The 20,022-nt window shown below is 45.0% G+C and overlaps 1 protein-coding gene across 30 annotated transcripts in view; it reads right to left on the bottom strand.

The window, feature by feature from the left end:
• LOC127009077 (uncharacterized abhydrolase domain-containing protein DDB_G0269086-like) overlaps positions 1-20,022 on the bottom strand; it is a 96,734-nt gene that overhangs the window by 28,693 nt on the left and 48,019 nt on the right. For 15 of the 30 annotated variants that reach the window (XM_050881841.1, XM_050881840.1, XM_050881844.1 and 12 more), the window contains 4 exons: positions 12,669-13,009; positions 12,300-12,349; positions 11,345-11,488; positions 3,958-4,098 (listed from right to left, as the gene is read on the bottom strand). In XM_050881841.1, coding sequence (XP_050737798.1) covers positions 3,958-4,098; positions 11,345-11,488; positions 12,300-12,349; positions 12,669-13,009 — 676 coding nt within the window. Of the gene's footprint in view, positions 1-2,459; positions 2,478-3,957; positions 4,099-6,448; positions 6,578-11,344; positions 11,489-12,299; positions 12,350-12,668; positions 13,010-20,022 lie in introns of all 30 variants that reach the window. The other 15 variants (XM_050881822.1, XM_050881833.1, XM_050881836.1 and 12 more) reach the window with 4 other exon arrangements.

Genomic DNA, 20,022 nt, shown 5'->3' with positions numbered 1-20,022 from the left:
TGTGATACGTAAAAGAAGTATGTTTTTTTCTGTCGGTCTTTATTTAGTTTGTCACAAATATATACTTTTCAGCTGGGCACAATTTTTTTTTATTCCTGCAGAAGACTTTATGAATGTGTTTATATTATTTGATCGCCACCGTGTTTTCCAGATTAATATTTTTTTTACTTCTGTGTATCTTTTAAACATTAAACATTACTTACTCAGACGCCTTCTCTAAAAAGAGAGTATAATTTTTTGCGTCATAGAACATTTAAAGCCAGACTACCTTTTTTATCTACTTTCTAAACAAACTGTCCCTTTTTCCACTTTTTAAAAAGAAAGTCTTGCCAAAAGCGCTAAGATCTGTTCCGCACGATTCATGAAACAACTGAACACATTTTCTGATTTCTAAATGCCATGTAATTTTCTTCTCTTTCGTAAACTTTTTCCAGACAATTTTTAGTTTGAAGGTATTGCAAAAAACGATAAGGTCCGTTTCACACGCTATATGGAACAACTGAACACATTTTCTGATTTCTAAATGCCAAATCACACACCGTTTGCAACCAGTACATTCCTCTACGGGCACTACGGGTTACTTTTCCTTTTCCATAAACTATTAAATCATTGTTTGCGAACGAAATACTCCTCTCTAACACCGTCGAGGCACTACATGTTCCTTTTCCTCTTCCATAAACTATTAAATCATTGTTTGCGAACGAAATATTGCTCTCTAACACCGTCGAGGCACTACATGTTCCTTTTCCTCTTCCATAAACTATTAAATCATTGTTTGCGAACGAAATATTCCTCTCTAACACCGTCGAGGCACTACATGTTCCTTTTCCTCTTTCATAAACTATTAAATCATTGTTTACGGCCAAAATAGTCCTCTCTTACACCGTCGAGGCACCACGCGTAACTCTTCTCTCACTGATTAAAAAGTCTGCTTAGAAACCCGAATAAAAAGGTGACTGCACTAACACACCGCGGTCTGCCTCGCACTCTATGGGAGAGAAGGAGTGATTGAGTTGGGGAGTGAGGAGGACTGGCCGAGGAGGGAGGGAGGGAGGGAGGGAGAAAGGAAGGGAAGGAGGGTGGTGTGAACGGCGGCGGCGCGGTGGTTTTGGTGGTGGAGGTCTGTTGGAGACAAGTGGAAGGGAAGGAGGAAGGGAGGGAGGGAGGAAAGGAGGGATGGAGGTGTTTATTCTCAGCCACCTTCCCTCCATTCCTCCCTCCTTATGTTCCTATGACCTATAAAATATCCTCTCCATATTTCATTATTTTCTCCCTCTCTTCTCTACCCCTTCCTCCATGCTTCCTTTCCTTCTCCTTAATGTCCTTCTCTTCCTCCCTCTCCTTCTTTCTCTCCCCCTCTCTCTTTCTCTTTCTTCCCTTGCCACCATCACCACCATGATTATCACCTCCAACACTTCCATAACCACCATCACCATCAGTACCTCACCCTCATAAGCACCACCTGCACCTCTTATCACCACCACCACCACCCCTTCTTATCACCATTCACTTTCTCTGTTATCGCTTCCCTCTCCATCCCTCTTCAAACAAGACGTGTTCGCTCGCTCACTAATAACCTGATAACACAACGTTCCTCTATCTATATTATAAAAGCAATAATGATCATGACAACAGTAAGAGCGAGCACAATACAGTAATAGCGACGACAACAATAACAGCAACAACGGTGAAAATAAATAATTAAAAATAACTAGACAAACGCCGTACAGGTTTTCATCGCGTCCCCTGATAGAATTTTTCAGGCTAAATAAGCAGCGCTGAAGGCGACGATGACGACAACGACCTTTCCGAGCGATATATAACCCCGCTCAACGTATAGGAGAAAGTCACGTAAAACAGACACAAAACGAAGCGGAGCAATGGCAAGAACGCCGATGTTTGTTATTTCGCTAAACGCAGAGAACGAACACCACACAAACAGTCAAGAGAGACCACGGAACAACCAGCGGCAAGTCGACGAAAGGAAGAGGATGACACACGCAGTTGTCACACGACGAGCAAGAAGGAACACACCACGATCATCTGTACCTTATAAACAGTAAAACAACGAACACTGAACAACCAGCAACATCCAGGTCGACGATAGGAAGAGAGTGACGCAAACAGGTGACAAACGTAAGTAACATTCGACTGGTGACAGAACACGAGCAAGAAGGAACACACCACGGGCATCGTTTGATCATTTAAAGGAGCATCGTGCAAGGTGTTTATGGCAGAAAGATAGACAGAGACGAAGAGAGTGAGAGAGACAGTCTTACATGCACGGACGTCAGCATGCACACAAGGGATGGATGAGAATGAGTGCATTAAACCAACACCACGGGATAGACTGACCATTGTCCACGACGAAGCGACCATCATCACCATCATCACCATCACCACCATCACCACCACCCATGCACACCCACACCCACCGACCCTGGTCTGTTTCTACTTACGTCTTCTCAATTGCGTTTCTGTAGGAGAAAAATTTACGGGAGTCTGAGTTTGAGTGTCAAAAGGGGTGTATTGCCTAGGCTTAGACGCAAGAGTTTAATGCCTCGAAGCATGCACCCACTGACACTCGTTTAAACCATGTCTCAGCGGTGCCAAGCATGTCACACAACAGGAAGCCAAAGGAAGCAGTGACAACAGTCATTGACAGTGAATCTCGTCTCTCAAATCAGAGTTTTTGGATCCACTAAAGTCACTTCAGTGCATATTTTTGTAGTGAAAGTCAACCGATCATCTGTCTGCAATATCCATTCTCCAATAGCAAAATGCATTTTAAACCATGAAAATGGCTATTTTTACCATAAAAAAACTATATCCTTCATCTAATCTACTCTGAAAAATCTACTGAAAATTTAGAGTAATTGTAAATAAAGTATTTCAACTAAAAACTACGGCAAACAGGCACTACGTTGTCCCTTGCGGCTTGGCAGCCTACAGGGCCAGATTGACGCTACAATACAGGAGTAGTCCTTACTGTGTCCTGCGATGGAGTAACGCAGCTCCTCGCTCCACCGAAGGAGGAGGAGGCGGGGGAACAGAGAGAGAAAGAGAAGGAAACAGAACAAAGAGAGAATCAGCTAAGAGACGTCAGTAATTCAAGGATGCTCTGATCACTGGTTTCATCGCCGTGAGGATGTTTTCCGAGTCATAAGAAAGAAAACAGATTCCTAGAAAGCGGATCCGAGCCCTTGCGAGCGAAGTCAAGCCCCAGTAAGCCAAATCGAACATGTCAAGGCAGTGAGAGGCAAGGGCTCGGAAATGGACCGAAGCGGAGGCCTCGAGGCGCCTCCGGGTCTTGAGGAGAAAGAGAGGAAGGACGGCCATCCATTTGTCCACGATCCGTGTTCCCGAATGTATCAGTGTCGCCGATAAATCCAACATGCGAAAAGTTACTGAGAAGCGTCCACTGACCCTGCCGCGGCTGTGGCTACGGCAGTAATTGCAAGTCTTCCCTTTATAATGGTATATTCCGACCTCAAAAGCTCAGGAAGTTGAGCTCAAAACATATTTAATACACACTAAAGACTGCAGACGCAACCGTGGCGCGCGATTCCCGGACAAATGGATGGCCGCTATTACTTATGCAGAGAGCCTGAAGACGTTAATTTAGGCAGCGCTGCGTCGCGATGGCTGGGTTAAGGAAGCCGACTCCTCGGTGAAGGCTGGGAGCGAGCCGCTCAGGGCCGCCAGCAATGAAGGTGAACAGAGGGCAGGAGAGCGTCAGACGTTAATAGAGCAAGAAGAGTGAAGACAACGCATGGAAGAATACCTTTAGCCTTGCTTCAGCAGTTTAAGCTTAGTGCGGAGCCGCTGCTACTCACCCGAGGGGCCTTTCACGCCCTCAAAAGAAGACGCCTTGTGTTTGCTAATCGAATATGAGACCGTAAAGAGAACCCAAGTGTCCGATTCTTTATATGTGTGTAGTAACGTTGAGCTACTTACTGGTGGTGGTCCGCATCGGCACGGGCTCCCGGTACGTCTTGAGGTATTTGTCGAACTGCTCGGCTCCAAGGGTCGTGTTGAAGAACTGATGGATGCGGTTGGAGAGGCGGTCCTTCAAGATCAGTTTCTCTTTTTCTTTCACTGAGCAGTTGGAAGGACCCGAGACACCAGTGAATATTGTGTGGTGTGGGGCTGGGTGAGGGCGTTAGTGTGGGTGTGGGTGTAACGTGTATGAGTAACTTGGTGTGTGTATTTGATCTCTTTATATATTTTTCGTGTTGCTATTGACTCGGTGGGTATGTGTGCCTCTGTGGGTGTGTTTAGGCGTAAAATATGGGTTTAGGTAGGTGTGTGTATGTGTTCGATTAGAGTGTAATGCAATACCTTTCCATTTATATTGATAATGAGAGGAAAAGAAACGTTGCCTAACCTAATAGTCACAATGAAGTCACATACCTTGAAATGAGTTATAGATATCGATAGATAAGTGCTGTGTTATGTATGTACTTGGTGTGTAGAACAGGAACAGGAAACAGGGAAGAAGAGAACCGGATTGATAGAGGTCAGACAGTGTTCTAATATCGAGGGAACAAGTGAAGCGAAGTGACTAAGAGAAGGAAACAGAGAAGAGTGAATTGATTAAGGCCACTGCAGGCATTGTCCTAATATCGAAGGAAGAAGTGAAGCGAAAGAAAGAAAACCAGACTGATTGAGGTCACTGCAGACAGTGTTCTATTATCGCAGGAAAAGTGGAGCGAAGGAGAGAGAACCAGACTGATTGAGGTCATTGGAGACAGTGTTCTAACATCGCAGGAAGAAATGAAACAAAGTCTGACAGGGAACAAATGGAACTCCATCAGGCCTTCCTTCATTTCTCGTCCCTTATTGCGGTCGTGGCGTGAGGGAACATCATAAACAGAAGGGCCACATAGGCGGCCTCACAGCGGGGGAAAAACAAAGATATTGGATCGTCACAAAGGGCGACTCTGACCTCTTCAAAGGGAGAGTGTGGCAATATTGTGTGAAGGGAAACCTATTTTGTAAGAGGAGGAGGAAGAGGAGGAGGAGAAGGAGAGAACGAAAAGGAGAATAAAACGAAGGGACTGAACGAGGAACGTGGAACGAGAAAGTGAAGTAGTAATTGTGTTGAATATAATTACGTTCTGTGTGTGTGTGTGTGTGTGTGTGTGTGTGTGTGTGTGTGTGTGTGTGTGTGTGTGTGTGTGTGTGTGTGTGTGTGTGTGTGTGTGTGTGTGTGTGTGTGTGTGTGTGTGTGTGTGTGTGTGTGTTGCTGGTTAGTAGTAATTTCTCTCCTAAATATTAACATCAGTAACAATAATGACAATAACAGCTTCTCATGTAATAAGAGGTAAAATATGCTTTCAGTGGTATTTTCCCTGAAACATATACTGTAATATAATAACATGTTGGTCTATGGTTTTATAAGTGATAATACAATTTTTATGAGAAAAGAAGATTAAAATGTACGTAAAGTGGAAGTATGGTGACTGAGTTTTGTGGTGGTGGTGGTGGTGGTAGATGTTGGTAGTGGTGCATATTTTGTGTGATGATAGTAGTGGTAGTAGTGGTGGTGATGGTGGTGCTGGTGGTCGTAAGTGGTATGGTGTTCTGGCGGTGATGGTGGTGGAGTTTGTGGTGGTATTGGTGGTGACATCCTTGTGACAGTGGTGGTGAAGCTGTTGGTGTTGGTTAGTACCCTTCTGGTGGTGGTGGTAGTGGTGACTCACCCCGAGGTGGTGGTGGTGGTGGTGGTGAGTGGTTACAAGGCACGTTAGCACAGCGGCGTCAGTCCATGCAGCACTTTTCTCTCGCAGCGGCGGCGGCGGCGGCGGCCAAGGGATTAGTGGTTTAAGAGTCAATTTTTCTTTGTTTGGCTTGCAGTGCACCAAAGCAATTTAAAGAAATAATAACCGAAGACTGAAAGGAAGGAAAGAAGGAAGGAAGAAAGGAGTGGAGGCGTCGCTGTTCTCGATCTCGTGCAGGATTAGTGAAGGACTTAAGGAACCTTGCGTCTGTTTAGCGATCGTGTTGTTGCGACGAGGGTTTGCCGCGTTCCCGAGGGAGGGGCGGCGGGCGGGCACGTGTGCTCCCCCCTGGCCTCGCTCGGCCTGGCCCTGAGCCGCCAGTGAACGCGTCACCGTGTTCTTTTGGCCTCGTCGCCCGCGGCCCACACACACGCGTTATCTGCTCGTTGCTGCCGCTCCTGCTTCAAGGCTTCTGGGAAATGTGCCTCCATATACTTGTTGATGCTAACTTGCGGGGAAATACCTTGGTTTTACTGATTGTAAATATATATATATTTTTCATTATGGCACGGAAGCTTTCGTGGAGAACCTAATGACAGGGGCAATACTCGGGACTATATTACATAAGAACAAGAGCTGTGTGTCTATATATAGGGAGTGTGTATGCTTCCCTGCAGGCTCCGTTTCCTATGGTGTCCCAGTGGAGAGGGAGGCTTGAGACTTACCAGCAGCGGTGCGGGTTGTCTTGTAGTGGCTGAGGCACTGGATCCTAAGGTTGTCCTTCATGTGATCATCCTCGGGGTAGTAACGCTGTCTGCGGGAGGCCAGCTTGGGCAGCTCCGAGAACTCCATAGCTGTCAAATAGTCCCGTTGGGTTGGTCTCTCTCTGGCACTCGTGTGGGGCTCATACAGTGGTTGTGTTGGGGGGGCTGAGAGTCGCGAGTCAGTCACAGCTGGTTTGGGCACGTGTGTACGCTGCTTGCTCTCTCACTCTGAGTCACTGACACTGTGCGTGGTGCGTGGTGAGGTGGGGACCGGCGAGTGTGTGTGTGTGTGTGTGTGTGTGTGTGTGTGTGTGTGTGTGTGTGTGTGTGTGTGTGTGTGTGTGTGTGTTGCAGGAGGAGGGGAGTCAATGAGGGGAGAGAAAAGGGGGAGCGAGCTTATGTTCATGGAATAAGATGTACCACTACTGTACCTGGACTGGACCACTGTACTCCACCATTGCTACCTGTGTTGATACCTTGTTGCTCTCCCTCCTCCTCCTCCTCCTCCTCGGGTCTGTTCTGTTTCTTATGTGTGGGTGTGTCGGTGATCATTTTATGTGTTTAGAGGCAGAGCAAATATAGATGCCAGTGCTTGTGTTTGTTTTGGGTCTTACTAATCTTTGGTTGTTAATGTTACTCGCATCACTGCACTTCACGCCTGCCACTGTACTGTTACCGTGTTCTCGGCGGCGGCGGCGGCGGCGAGCGGCAGTTATTTATTTATTTCAGGCACACTGAGTCCCTTCCTTGCTTGGGGTTGGGGAGACTTGATGCTTTAGAAGGGGAGAAGCTCTCGTGGCTTTACTTGTTTAGATGACATTCGCTATTCATTTGTTCAAGGGTATTATTTATTTGTTTATTTATTTATTTATTTATTTTTATTTATTTATATAACCATTTTTTTTTTTATGTAATTACTGGAACAAGCTACCAGCGCCTCATGATATTTAATAAACGGGGATGTTTTCGTTTTTCCCATTATTACGTTCGTAATTCATGCGTTAACGCATTTTATTTATCCATTTATTTATCCATTTGTTTATTTATTATTATTTATTAGTTTAGTGATGTTAAAGAGTGCCTTTATTTAGCTGTCGGTCCCTTCGCTGGGAGAGGTCACGTAAGACAGGTTCAGAGGGAGGCGCTTCATTGACTGTGTTTGCGCTCCGAGCTGAAGCCGAAGTTAGTAAGGAAAGGCGAGCGGCGGCTGAAGTCGAGATATTGAGAGAGGGCGCGTAGAGCAGAGCTGAAGGAAGCTCTCGTTGGTTAATGTTTAAGATTTAGGCGCTGGGCAGAGATTTGTCATAAGTTTAGCTGGAGACAAGCTTTAAAAATGGAGAGAGAGGAGGTGTGAGCAGTAGTACGTAAGGGAAGGAAGATCTCGGTTGTTAATACTGATTCCTGGTGATTTACGCGCCGAGGCAGAGTATTGAGGCTTAGTTTAGTGAAGGAGTGGCGGGAGACAAGCTTTAAAAAGGGAGAGAGCGAGAGGGAGAGGAGACGTGAGAAGTAGTATTCAAAAGTAGAAGTATCTCGGTTGTTAATATTGATTTCTTGTGGTTTACGCGCCATGGCAGAGTGTTGAGGCTTAGTTTAGCGAAGGAGATTAAAAACATCTGAAGACCAGGAGAGGAGACGTGAGAAGCAGTACGTAAGGGAAGGAAGATCTCGGTTGTTAATACTGATGCCTTGTGGTTTACGCGCCGGGGCAGAAAGTTGAGTCTTAGTTTAGTGAAGGAGGTTACAAACGGCCGTTCCGTACAAGCTTACTAGAAGTAGAGGGAGAGGGAGGGAGAGAACGTGCAGTGCAATACTTGTCTCTACCATCAACATCAGCAATCCGGTTAGTCGACCGTTAATTGTTTCTGGTTGACGCGGCGCCCTGCAGGGCGAAGGCTGAAGTTAGTGAGACAGGGTTACAACTTCGACTGGAGACAAGACAAGCGGAATCGTGCCGTGCAGTGCTTGTCTGTGCCGCACGATTAACCAACCAAGTGCCAAGTTAGTCTCTCATTAAGGGTTGAAACTGGAGGAGAATTAGTCGCTTTAACGTTAAAAAAGACGCTGATGGGGGAGAGTGGAAGGAGATAACAAGAGAGAGTGAGAGAGAACAAAATAAACTTAGGTCAGGGTGGTCAGTCAGAGCTGTTCCTGGTGGCAGCCGTGCACCCACCCGCCAGCCAGCCCCAGAGCACAGACGTTGGTGTGTCAGGGAGTAGGATAAGGGAAGGGAGCGAGGGAGAGGTGGAGGCGGGACATGGGCGAGATGTAAGGTGCCATCAACCTCAGGACACGTGCATAGGGGGTGTAAGGGAGAAGAATAAGGAAAGGGAGAGTGGGGCAGGAGAAAGATGGCCTAGGGCAAGATATCAGGGCACGTTAGAGAGTGTGTCAGGGAGAAGGAGAAGGGAAAGGAAGCGAGGAAGAGAGGAGAGAGGACATGGGCCAAGACATCAGGGGACTTCAGTATCAATGTCACTACTATTACCATTATTATGTGTGGTAGAAGGAGTAGAAGACAAGGGATTATGGAAGGAAGGAAGGGACAAGGGAGACAGTTATTATTATCATCCCAAGTAATGTGTTAGGAAGAAGGAAAATGAAGAGAGGGTTGAAATAATATACTTCTAAGGCAGCTCAGTCAAGAAAAACATCATCATCATCATCATCACTATTCCAAGCAGTATATTATGAGGGAGTAGAAGGAGAAGAGGATGGAAATGAAGGGCCATCATCATTATTATTGTTATTGCAAGCAGTGTAATGGAGGAGGAAAAAAGGAGGGTGGAGAGGAAGGGTTGTGAGGCAGGGCAGGGCGTGGGGGAGAGGGAGGGTCGGCGGGGCAGGCCATGGAAGTGTGAGGAGGCTGGTAGCTGAGGGTGGTGGTGGTGGTGGTAGAGGTGGAGGTGGTGGTGGAAGTGGTGTTGTTGTATCCCACATCAACTTTAAGGTGGCTGGAGGGAGTGAGTGAGGCTGGTCAAGAACAGCTCTGGGGCAGGCCACTTACACACACACACACACACACACACACACACACACACACACACACACACACACACACACACACACACACACACACACACACAAACACACAAACACATACAGATACATACACACACAAAAAAAGTACATAAAATAAATCACACACACACAAAAAAAGTACATAGAATAAATCTCACACACACACACACACACACACACACACACACACACACACACACACACACACACACACACACACACACACACACACACACACACACTACACTACACTACACATATATCCACACACATACACACACACACACTCTTTTTATTAGATCTCTCCCTCATGAATGCAAACAGTCAGGGGCAGAGCTTTAATTAAGGTTGCAGTGTTCATTTGCTGCGCTCGCATTCACCCACATTTTTACGCCCAAACCAAACACACACACACACACACACACACACACACACACACACACACACACACACACACACACACACACACACACACACACACACACACACACACACACACTCACTCTCTCTCTCTCTCTCTCTCTCTCTCTCTCTCTCTCTCTCTCTCTCTCTCTCTCTCTCTCTCTCTCTCTCTCTCCAAATATGCTCCCCTCGCTCAGTGTTGAAGCAAATGGAGTCAAGCGGTAAATCATAAAAGAGGTGTCAGTCCACGTTAATAATGCTTTGGCAGCTTCCCGCGCGTGCACAGCGTCTGCCACACACCGCCAGTGACGGGAAGCAGCGGGGCAGCGCTTAGCGAGTACAAGGCCTGTCAGGGAGTGTGAGTGTGTGTGAGTGTTTCTGAGCGCCTGAGAGCCCTCGCTGATGCCTCTCCTCGTCTGTGTAGGAGCTCTGAGGGTTATAGCGACGGCTCTGAGGCTTTGTGTGTGCGAAGTCACCCATCTGTACTGGGCTTGTCAAGAAATGGACCATTGTTTGTTAATATTGCTTATGAGCGGGGAATATTGAGCTAAAAATAAGTAGAAATGATAGTGAGTGGATTAAAAATTTGTAATGAACTGATTTATAATGTGACGTTTTTCACCTCGTAAAAACGAAGGACGAAAAGTATAATTAAGTGATTATTAAAGTGAGTCTTGAAGTGATCGACTCCAATCTGGTACAGTTGCGTGCGTGTGTATGTGCGAGTTGTGTGTGCATGTGAGGAACAAACATTTACGATAACATTTGTGTTTACGTGTATATACTCTGCTCAGTTAACACTGGCTAATACGCCGCTCCAACTTGCCCATTAAATGTATGTCACTCGTCAGCACACAAACAAGGCCACGGCCCTCGTCCTCCCAGGCTGTATGTGGTTGTTGGATGTTGGACAAGGTTAAATCTTAATGACGTTGCTGGAGAAGCTTAAAGGTTAAATCTTGCTAGTGATTGCTGTGTTGCCGTGAGCAGGGCCTAATATTTATATCGAATAATGTAAATAGGATGCTGGGAAAGGTTAAATTTCATTCGGTGGATGCTGGGAAATGGTAAATTCCATCGGTGGATGCTGGGAAAGGCTTAATCTCATCAGTATTGCTGGGAAAGGTTAGAGCTCATTCGGTGGATGCTGGGAAAGGTTAAATCTCATCGGTGGATGCTGGGAAAGGTTGTATCTCATCGGTGGATGCTGGGAAATGTTAAATCTTATCGGTGGATGCTGGGAAAGGTTTAATCCCATCGCTGATGCTGGGAAAGCTTAAATCTAATAGATGTCTTGGCTTGTTGTTGAGACTAACTGGAACAGAGCACCACGTGTGTGTATCCCGTGTGTATGAATGAGTGTGACTGAGTGTGACGGAGGAAGAGATATAGACAGAGCAAGGAAGGAGTGACAGAGGAGGAACAGGGACCTACCGGGGTCTCTCTCGGTCTCCGCGTGATCCGCCCTGCACAGAGCCACCAAGTGTTCGTGGTCTTCCGGCGGGTAACGAGCCATCGCGCGGCGCTTCCACCTCGGTTGGCCGCCAGCATAATCGACGCAGGCCAGATGCTTCGGCCCTGCAGCCTCGGGGGTTATTACTCGCCCCAACACACGCCACGCCACGCCACGCCACGCCACGCCACCACGTAGCACTCACACTCAGCCACACCACTCACTCGCTCGCACACACGCACACACACACAGTCGCTCAGTCAGGGGGTCAGGGAGGGCATAAGGTGTAGGGTGTAGAGAAAATGGCATAAAGGTAAGGGGATTAACATGAAATTATTTACATTAGACACAATAGCATTAAAATGAGTAAAAGAATATTTTTATGGATCTCTTATTTACGTGCTGATTTATTATTGACAAACGTTGAAAGTATGTGCGTTTTTTCTCTCATTTTATTATTAAGTAACTCTTTGACTGATCAGTTAATTACCTTGTCATTATGGAAATCATTAACAAATAAATTCCAGAGTTCTTTCATTTAATATCAAGTAATAAATGAGTTCATGCCTGTAAAAGAATATTAATGTATAAATCATGTAAAATAGTGTCTTGTACTTGTTGTGGCAGTCGAGGATTCCTGATTGGACAAAAAGATAAATATATCACAGGAAACATTGGTCACACGAAGTAAACAATTGTTGATAAGATTTGCAAAGCTTGTGACTCTAGACTCAAATGGGATGAAAAAAAGGACTTGAATGCAGCATCCCACTAGTGATTACAGATACTTAAGCCAAGACAAATAAGTATATGCATCTATGAAGGAGAGAGGTAATGGAATATGTGAAAAAAATTAAAGCTGACCAAATATATTGAACTGAGATAGACTTAGAGGCAGGGTTGACTGAGGGACAAGAACAGGCTGGATTGTCTCACCAGAGGAGGAGTATGACTTCTTTTCCTCGGGCAGGGCAACGGCGGTCGACCTGCGAAGAATGATTTTTTTTTAATATTCAGATGGTTGTTGTTTTCCCTTCCCGTCCTTCCCCTCCATTACCTTGCCTAATAGAATACTCTTTAAGTGCCATTCGGAGTTTGTGTGCAGTTCTATAAAGAAGAGAGTCGCGTGTGTATCCTGTATATAAACTCAATTCTCGTGGGTTGTGGGTTGCTTGGAGGCGATCATGGGCACGGAGGAGGGAGTGGGGTTAATGTGGGTAGAAATCTTTAGTCAGTACTGTTTGGGGGTTGGTGTGTCATAACATAGTAAAGGGAGTCTCGTGTGTGTCTCATCTCTGCACTCACTTCTTGGTGGTGGTGGATCGCTCGGGGATGACGATCTCAGGCACGGGTCCGGTGGGGTCCAGGGAGTGGGCGAGCGACTTGAGGCGGAATCGCATGTTTTCGACGTGGTCCTGGAGCATCTGTGGTTCAGAAAGCTTGGGATAACGACGCTCCAGTTGGGCGAGACGTTTGTCCGCCTCACTCTCACCCTTTAGGTCCTCCACTCGGGAGTAGGCGTGTGACCGCACCCTCGAGGACGGCCGGTGATCCAACTTGGGCACCAGGTCCTTGCTGTCCTCCTCGTCCTCGAACCTTGTGCGCGGCGTGGTGGTGGTAGTCGTGGAGGCGGTGGAGAGTGCTGCCTGGAGGTGTTAGTGAGTTAGTGCCAGCCACTACCACGCTAAGAGTCAGCAGCTAGCGGCTCAGCGAGTATTGCACTGAGTCTGGTCTCCGCTCCTCCGGGCTGCGGCTAGACCATTTAATCATCATCATTATCATCATTATCATCACCCATTATTAGTTTACTGCAGCACAAAGGTCTTTTTCAGTGTCCGCCATCTTTCTCTGTCTGATATTAGTGTACTTCATCCGTCCCCGGCTTTGGCTCTGTCCTCTGTCCTCTGCCTGCCCTGATCTCTATGCTTCCTGGGTCGGCAGTCTGTTATTTAGGTTATCAATCTGTTATCAGTTTTATGCATTATCTGACCCCCCAAACCTCCACCTGGTCCTCTGCCTGCCCTCACCTCTGCCATTCCCGGGTCGGCAGTCTGTTATTTAGGTCAGTCTGTTATCGATTTTATGCATTATCTGGCCCCCAAATTCCTCCACCTGGCCCGCTGCCTGCCCTGACCTCTGCTGTTCCTAAGTCGGCAATCTCTTATTTATGTTATCAATCTGCTATCAGTTTTACTCATGATCTGCCTTTTTAAATCCACCTAATGCTCTTAAACGTTGCTATAATATTTAGGTTATCAATCTGTTATCGATTTTACTCATGATCTGTCTTGCCTAAATCCACGTCATACTCCTAAACGTCAGGCACTATATTATTTTCAGCCTTTGTCTGTTCCCTTTACTTGCCCAAAACTACTAAATAGTACTCTTAAACGCTACTATAGATCTTCAGCCGTTGTCCCCTCCCTCCACTAACTAAGAGAGAGTGACTCAAGCGGGCAGGATGAAGTATTCTAACATCAGACCAAACCCACTTCGCAAGTCAGAGTCGGGAAAAAAAATGTCTTGGATGGCAGCCGTTGCCTCTCTTTCCCTCTGTCCACAAACTTTCCACTGACAAGACTGTTTTTATACCGGAGAAAATTGATCTAATGGTCTCAATAATGTCAGAATAAAAGGCTCCAAAATTACATCGGATAACGTCTTATTGGCTTCCCACGGACGGGCGGCCACTCACATATTAATATCGAGTTTCTTTGAGGCTGACGCATAATGTTGTTGATTACAAGGCCAGGTGGCTATCCGTGTGTCCGTGCTTCCGTGATCCGTGCTCCACTCTGCATCCATATTTTGTAGGGTTCTTTTTACATCAAGGGAAGCAGCTTAAAGGCAGGAAACAAAAAACAAAAACAAAAAAGCCCGATAGACGCTGCTCTGACAAAAGAAAAATGAGCGAGAGGACAGAGGAGAGGTTAATTTCGGGTGGAGAGGTGTCTTGGTACTCTCCTCTTTGAAAGTTCAAGTCGTAGGCAGGAGAAAATACAGTGCAGTGTTCCTTAGAGTGCATCAGATATGTTTTTTAAGCTTATTTTGCTGGACTTTCAAGGCAGGGTGATACTAAAGGGATGAGACGTGTGCCAATTACTGCCTCAGCTATGGTCAATTTTATAGGATCAACAGCTGTTTCTTTGCCTCTTCCTACACGTCCGAGTTTTCTCTGACGGATTCTGATGCAGCGCTGATCACGGATAACGGACAAAGGGTCGGGCTAGCCATACCCGTCTGTGGGGAGCGTGGTGCTTACAATCCATTTGGGAATTAGACCTGATCAAGCATTTTGTCCAGTCAGTCACGAGCTGCAAGTAACAAAATAGTTCAGGCATTACTTAGGTGCTGAGACTATGAAGACGCCAAGCAGATTTATTCCACCTGCAGGAGAGAGATGTTAGGTTACTCTTTGGGGGACTTAGTATTATAGGGCAGGGAAGGGGTGGGCGTAGAAGATGCAAGGAGGAAAGAAGGGAGGGACGGGAGGAAACGGAATGTAAAAAGGACACAAGGAAAGGAGAAAGGAAAGAATATATTTGCAACGTGTGAGAGGCATCTAATACTGCTGGTAATCCTTTGGTAGTGTGGTGGCTGACTCTACGTTGAGGAAAGGAAAGAGGAAGAAAGGGGAAAGGGAATGGATAAAAGGGAGGTGGAGGAACGGGAGGGGTCTAAAGGGAAGGGTCTAACAATACTAAACTCTGAGGGTATAGTAAAGGCCTTGACTGAGGGTGATAAGGTAAACAGGGGAAGTGACTCTGCTAACTTCTGGCTGTGAGGGGAAGCGCTGAGGGTCGAGGGGGAGGACAGAGATGGGTGTAACTTTAGGGTATTAAGATAAAAAGATGGGAAGGGGTGACCATGCTAACTTCTGGCTATGGGGAAAGCAGGGCGGTGAGGGCAGAAGGGAAGGACATAGATGGGTGTATCTAGGGGTAGTAAGCTAAGGGAAACGGATGACTTTACTAACTTCTGGCTGTGGAGGTAAAAGGGAAGGAGGTCATGCTGACATCTGGAGCAGTGGCAGCAGGAGCGTGACAAGGTGCAAGACGGGAAGTAAGGAATGAATGCTGAAAGGAGGACCTAAACACATAACACATTCCATATAGCACCCAAAAGCACTGTTCGGTGTTATTATCTAAGACATTGCTCCTCAAACCTTTCCTAAAGCGACCCAGTTTTGATTGAAGCCTTGCCTCGGGATCCTTCGTAAGTCCCTTGACAGTACTAAGAGCTGTGGGTCTCCCGCTGTTTGGTATTTTTTTACGGTAAAGGCACCAGCTCAAGGGCAAAAAACAAATGGGGGAAATAAAGACAGCATTTACATATATAAATGTGAGAAGGTGGTGACTCATATCCAAAACCAGGTCGCTGTAAGAAAATCAACATGTGTAGTGCTCTGAGGTGCTAGAAATTACTCTCAAGCAGCGTGTGTTAGCAAGACAACTAAACATGGGCAGCGGGATTAATATTCAAAGTATGCAACTAAAAAGATGCAGAGAAACGCTGATTAAAACTGGGATGAAGAACGGGGTTAGGCGGCACGTAAATGAATACAAATATAACACAAGTTAAATACCTTTGAGATGAGACTGCGGGTTAAAGAATTATTAGCATCTGGCAGACAAAAGGAGTTATATTCTCTATGGCAGGGAAGTGGAGAACAAAAAATATTAGCCTGCAACTAAAAATATAAAAAATCAACTAAAAATGAACAAACCATCGAAGAAATACGTAAATGATAACTGAGAACTCAATACACAAAAGACAAGCGGTGAACTTTTTATGCAGAATGTAATTATAAACTTAAAATAGTAAAAAGCATCGATGAAACTTATCTAAGCAGACGTCACATGGCTGTAAACTTTAAAGCCGTGTGTTAAGAGTGTGAGTGTGTCAGTAAGGTGTCAGCGGGTATAGTGTTAGTGTTATGTGTTATGAGTTGCCCATGTTATCAGGTATGAGAGTAAGCAGAAAGGAAGCGTCAGCAGTGTTATCAGACGTCAGGGTGAGCAGGAGCGGGTGGGAGTCAGCAGATCACAGTAGAGGTTCCGGGATATCAGAGTCAGCAGTAGTGGGTATAGAGTTGTCAGCAGGATTGGGTTGGTATCAAAAGGTATTCAATCTGGTACATCAGGTTTCTGAGTCAGTAGTAGTAGGTATAGAGCTGTGAGCAGAATTGGGTTGGTATCTAAAGGTATTCAGGGCAATGCATCAGGTTTCAGAGTCACAAGTGGTGGGTACAGAGATGTCAGCATTATATCAAGTCTCACGCACGGAGTCTTACGTTACCAGGATTAAAAATGAATACAGACTGTTTGGAATAAGTGCTATGGTACTGTCAGGGTCTGTCTGTTAAATATGTCCTACGAGTTTGTTCATATCGAATCTCACGTACGAAGTCTCACGTTACCAGAGTCAAAAGGGAGAATAGACTGTGTGGAATACGTGCTACGGTAATGTGAAAGTTCCCAGTGTTTCGTTTTGGCCAGTTGCAAAAGAGTCGGTCTAGGTTTTGTGCAGTATTGTATTAAACGTTTGTGTGTGAGGGAATCGCTGCATCCCATTAGTGTGTTGGGTGAGCGGCAGTCAGCGAGTGTCGGTTTGCATGATGGGCGAGTGTGAAAATGTAATGGAGTTGAGAGAGAGAGAGAGAGAGAGAGAGTGTGTGTGTGTGTGTGTGTGTGTGTGTGTGCATGAGTGTGTTATAACGTGTTGCCTCGCGGAAGGAAGAGAGGTAGAGGAAAAAGAATAAATATGGAAACCAGTATCACAGCGGACACAAACAGACACAGGGACGATAAAAGATAAAACTAATAAAGATAAAAGAAAATCTGAAAGTGAAGGAAATCCGATGCGATGATGAGGGACGCTGAAAAAAATCTCTGGTTATGTGTTAGTGTGTTTATACTGACGTGATAAGCTGTTAAAAATAAGGTTATGTGTCAGTGTGTTTCAATGTGTGTTTACTGACGTGATAAGCTGTTAAAAATAAGGTTATGTGTCAGTGTGTTTCAATGTGTGTTTACTGACGTGATAAGCTGTTAAAAATAGGGTTATGTGTCAGTGTGTTTCAATGTGTGTTTACTGACGTGATAAGCTGTTAAAAATAGGGTTATGTGTCAGTGTATATCAATGTGTGTTTACTGACGTGATAAGCTGTCAAAAATAGGGTTATGTGGCAGTGTATATCAATGTGTGTTTACTGACGTGATAAGCTGTCAAAAATAGGGTTATGTGGCAGTGTATATCAATGTGTGTTTACTGACGTGATAAGCTGTCAAAAATAGGGTTATGTGGCAGTGTATATCAATGTGTGTTTACTGACGTGATAAGCTGCTAAAAATAGGGTTATGTGGCAGTGTATATCAATGTGTGTTTACTGACGTGATAAGCTGTTAAAAATAGGGTTATGTGTCAGTGTGTTTCAATGTGTGTTTACTGACGTGATAAGCTGTTAAAAATAGGGTTATGTGGCAGTGTGTTTCAATGTGTGTTTACTGACGTGATAAGCTGTTAAAAATAGGGTTATGTGTCAGTGTGTTTCAATGTGTGTTTACTGACGTGATAAGCTGTTAAAATAGGGTTATGTGTCAGTGTGTCTCAATGTGTGTTTACTGACGTGATAAGCTGTTAAAAATAGGGTTATGTGTCAGTGTGTTTCAATGTGTGTTTACTGACGTGATAAGCTGTTAAAAATAGGGTTATGTGTCAGTGTGTTTCAATGTGTGTTTACTGACGTGATAAGCTGTTAAAAATAGGGTTATGTGTCAGTGTGTTTCAATGTGTGTTTACTGACGTGATAAGCTCTTAAAAATAGGGTTATGTGTCAGTGTGTTTCAATGTGTGTTTACTGACGTGATTAGCTGTTAAAAATAAGGTTATGTGTCAGTGTGTTTTAATGTGTGTTTACTGACGTGATAAGCTGCTAAAAATAAGGTTATGTGTCAGTGTGTTTCAATGTGTGTTTACTGACGTGATAAGCTGCTAAAAATAGGGTTATGTGGCAGTGTGTTTCAATGTATGTTTACTGACGTGATAAGCTGTCAAAAATAGGGTTATATGTCAGTGTGTTTCAATGTATGTTTACTGACGTGATAAGCTGTCAAAAATAAGGTTATGTGTCAGTGTGTTTCAATGTGTGTTTACTGACGTGATAAGCTGTTAAAAATAGGGTTATATGTCAGTGTGTTTCAATGTATGTTTACTGACGTGATAAGCTGTCAAAAATAGGGTTATGTGGCAGTGTATATCAATGTGTGTTTATACTTTCGTGAGGAGGTGAAAAAAATAGGGTTATGTGTCATGTTTTCAAGGTGAGAATACTGAAGTGATCAGGTGAAAAAATGTTGGGTTACGTGGCAGTGTATTTCAATGTGTGTATATACTGAAGGGATTATTTGAAGTGATGTTCGTGACTTATAGGAAGACAAAAGTCACATATTACATCGAAGGCTGAAGCAAGAATGGTAAATGGGTAGGGTTTTGGTTTCATAGACGAAGACAAAAAGTAGGAAGCCCGGAGGAAGACATAGTGAATAACATGAGTTTAACAGATGACTTCATGCCGTTGATTAAACCAGTCAGAAAATGCGATATAATATTAACGAATAGTATTTTTACAAGTGTGCGTGAGAGCATAAGCGAAGAACTAAAGTATAGGAATATATATGAGGTTACCGTTACACTGAGAGAACGTTAATGAAGCAGTATATATTATTTAGGTATGTAAGTGTATATGGCTAAAGAGCTTAGTTAAATCAAAGTTATTTACGGAGTATTATATATAAGAACGGTCTCGCCATGCAGTTTAGAGAAGTCGCGAGAGATAGCCGGGAGTTTCAAAGAGTGTTACAGAGATACAGTCGGCTTATAAAGGTATCAAACACCCATGGGCCGACTGAAAAGACCTTGAGCGAAATCTATAGACATGGTGTTGTGTTGGTTAGGTGGGTGCTGTTGGATGGAGTCTACCAACTGGTACCAGCCTAACCAACACAACGCCATGTCTATAGATGTCGCTCAGTCTTTCCAGTCGACCCAAGGGTGTTCGATACTTTACTTGTCGTTTGTATACCCATTAAGAACGCCTGCCGTGCTGTATTAAGGCGACAAATTTGCGTGTTTGCGACTACGAGCGGGCGAGCGGGGTTAAGAATTTAGCCTCGAAGCGACGCAGTAGAAGAGTACATCAAAGGCCCATATTCTCAGACATCTTGGGGCTTACACACCCACACATGATAAGGCTTTGGTAGGGATTGTGTTCGGGGCTTACACACCCACACATGATAAGGCTTTGGTAGGGATTGTGTTCGGGGCTTACACACCCACACTTGATAAGGCTTTGGTAGGGATTTTGTTCGGGGCTTACACACCCACACTTGATAAGGATGTAGTAGAGATTGTGGGTAGTTCCATGGGTAGTTTGATGAGCCTAGTGATAGTTTGCCAAGGCCTCTCTGCACCGTGAACTGAAGAAGACTCATGAGAACACGACCAATCTCTTTTGTGATCTTGGGAAATAGTTGTTGAGAGCCGAAAGCGTCTGAGAATACGGGCCATGAACCTTACCGTGTGTTTCCCGCCTGTGTGAGCTTTGTACAAGTGTCCGCCGCTCTGAACATTCTCTACGCACATTGACGGACTTGTTATA

The sequence above is a fragment of the Eriocheir sinensis genome, chromosome 39, assembly GCF_024679095.1.
Source record: "Eriocheir sinensis breed Jianghai 21 chromosome 39, ASM2467909v1, whole genome shotgun sequence".
Lineage (NCBI taxonomy): Eukaryota > Metazoa > Arthropoda > Malacostraca > Decapoda > Varunidae > Eriocheir > Eriocheir sinensis.
This window is presented reverse-complemented; position numbering and strand designations above follow the sequence as displayed.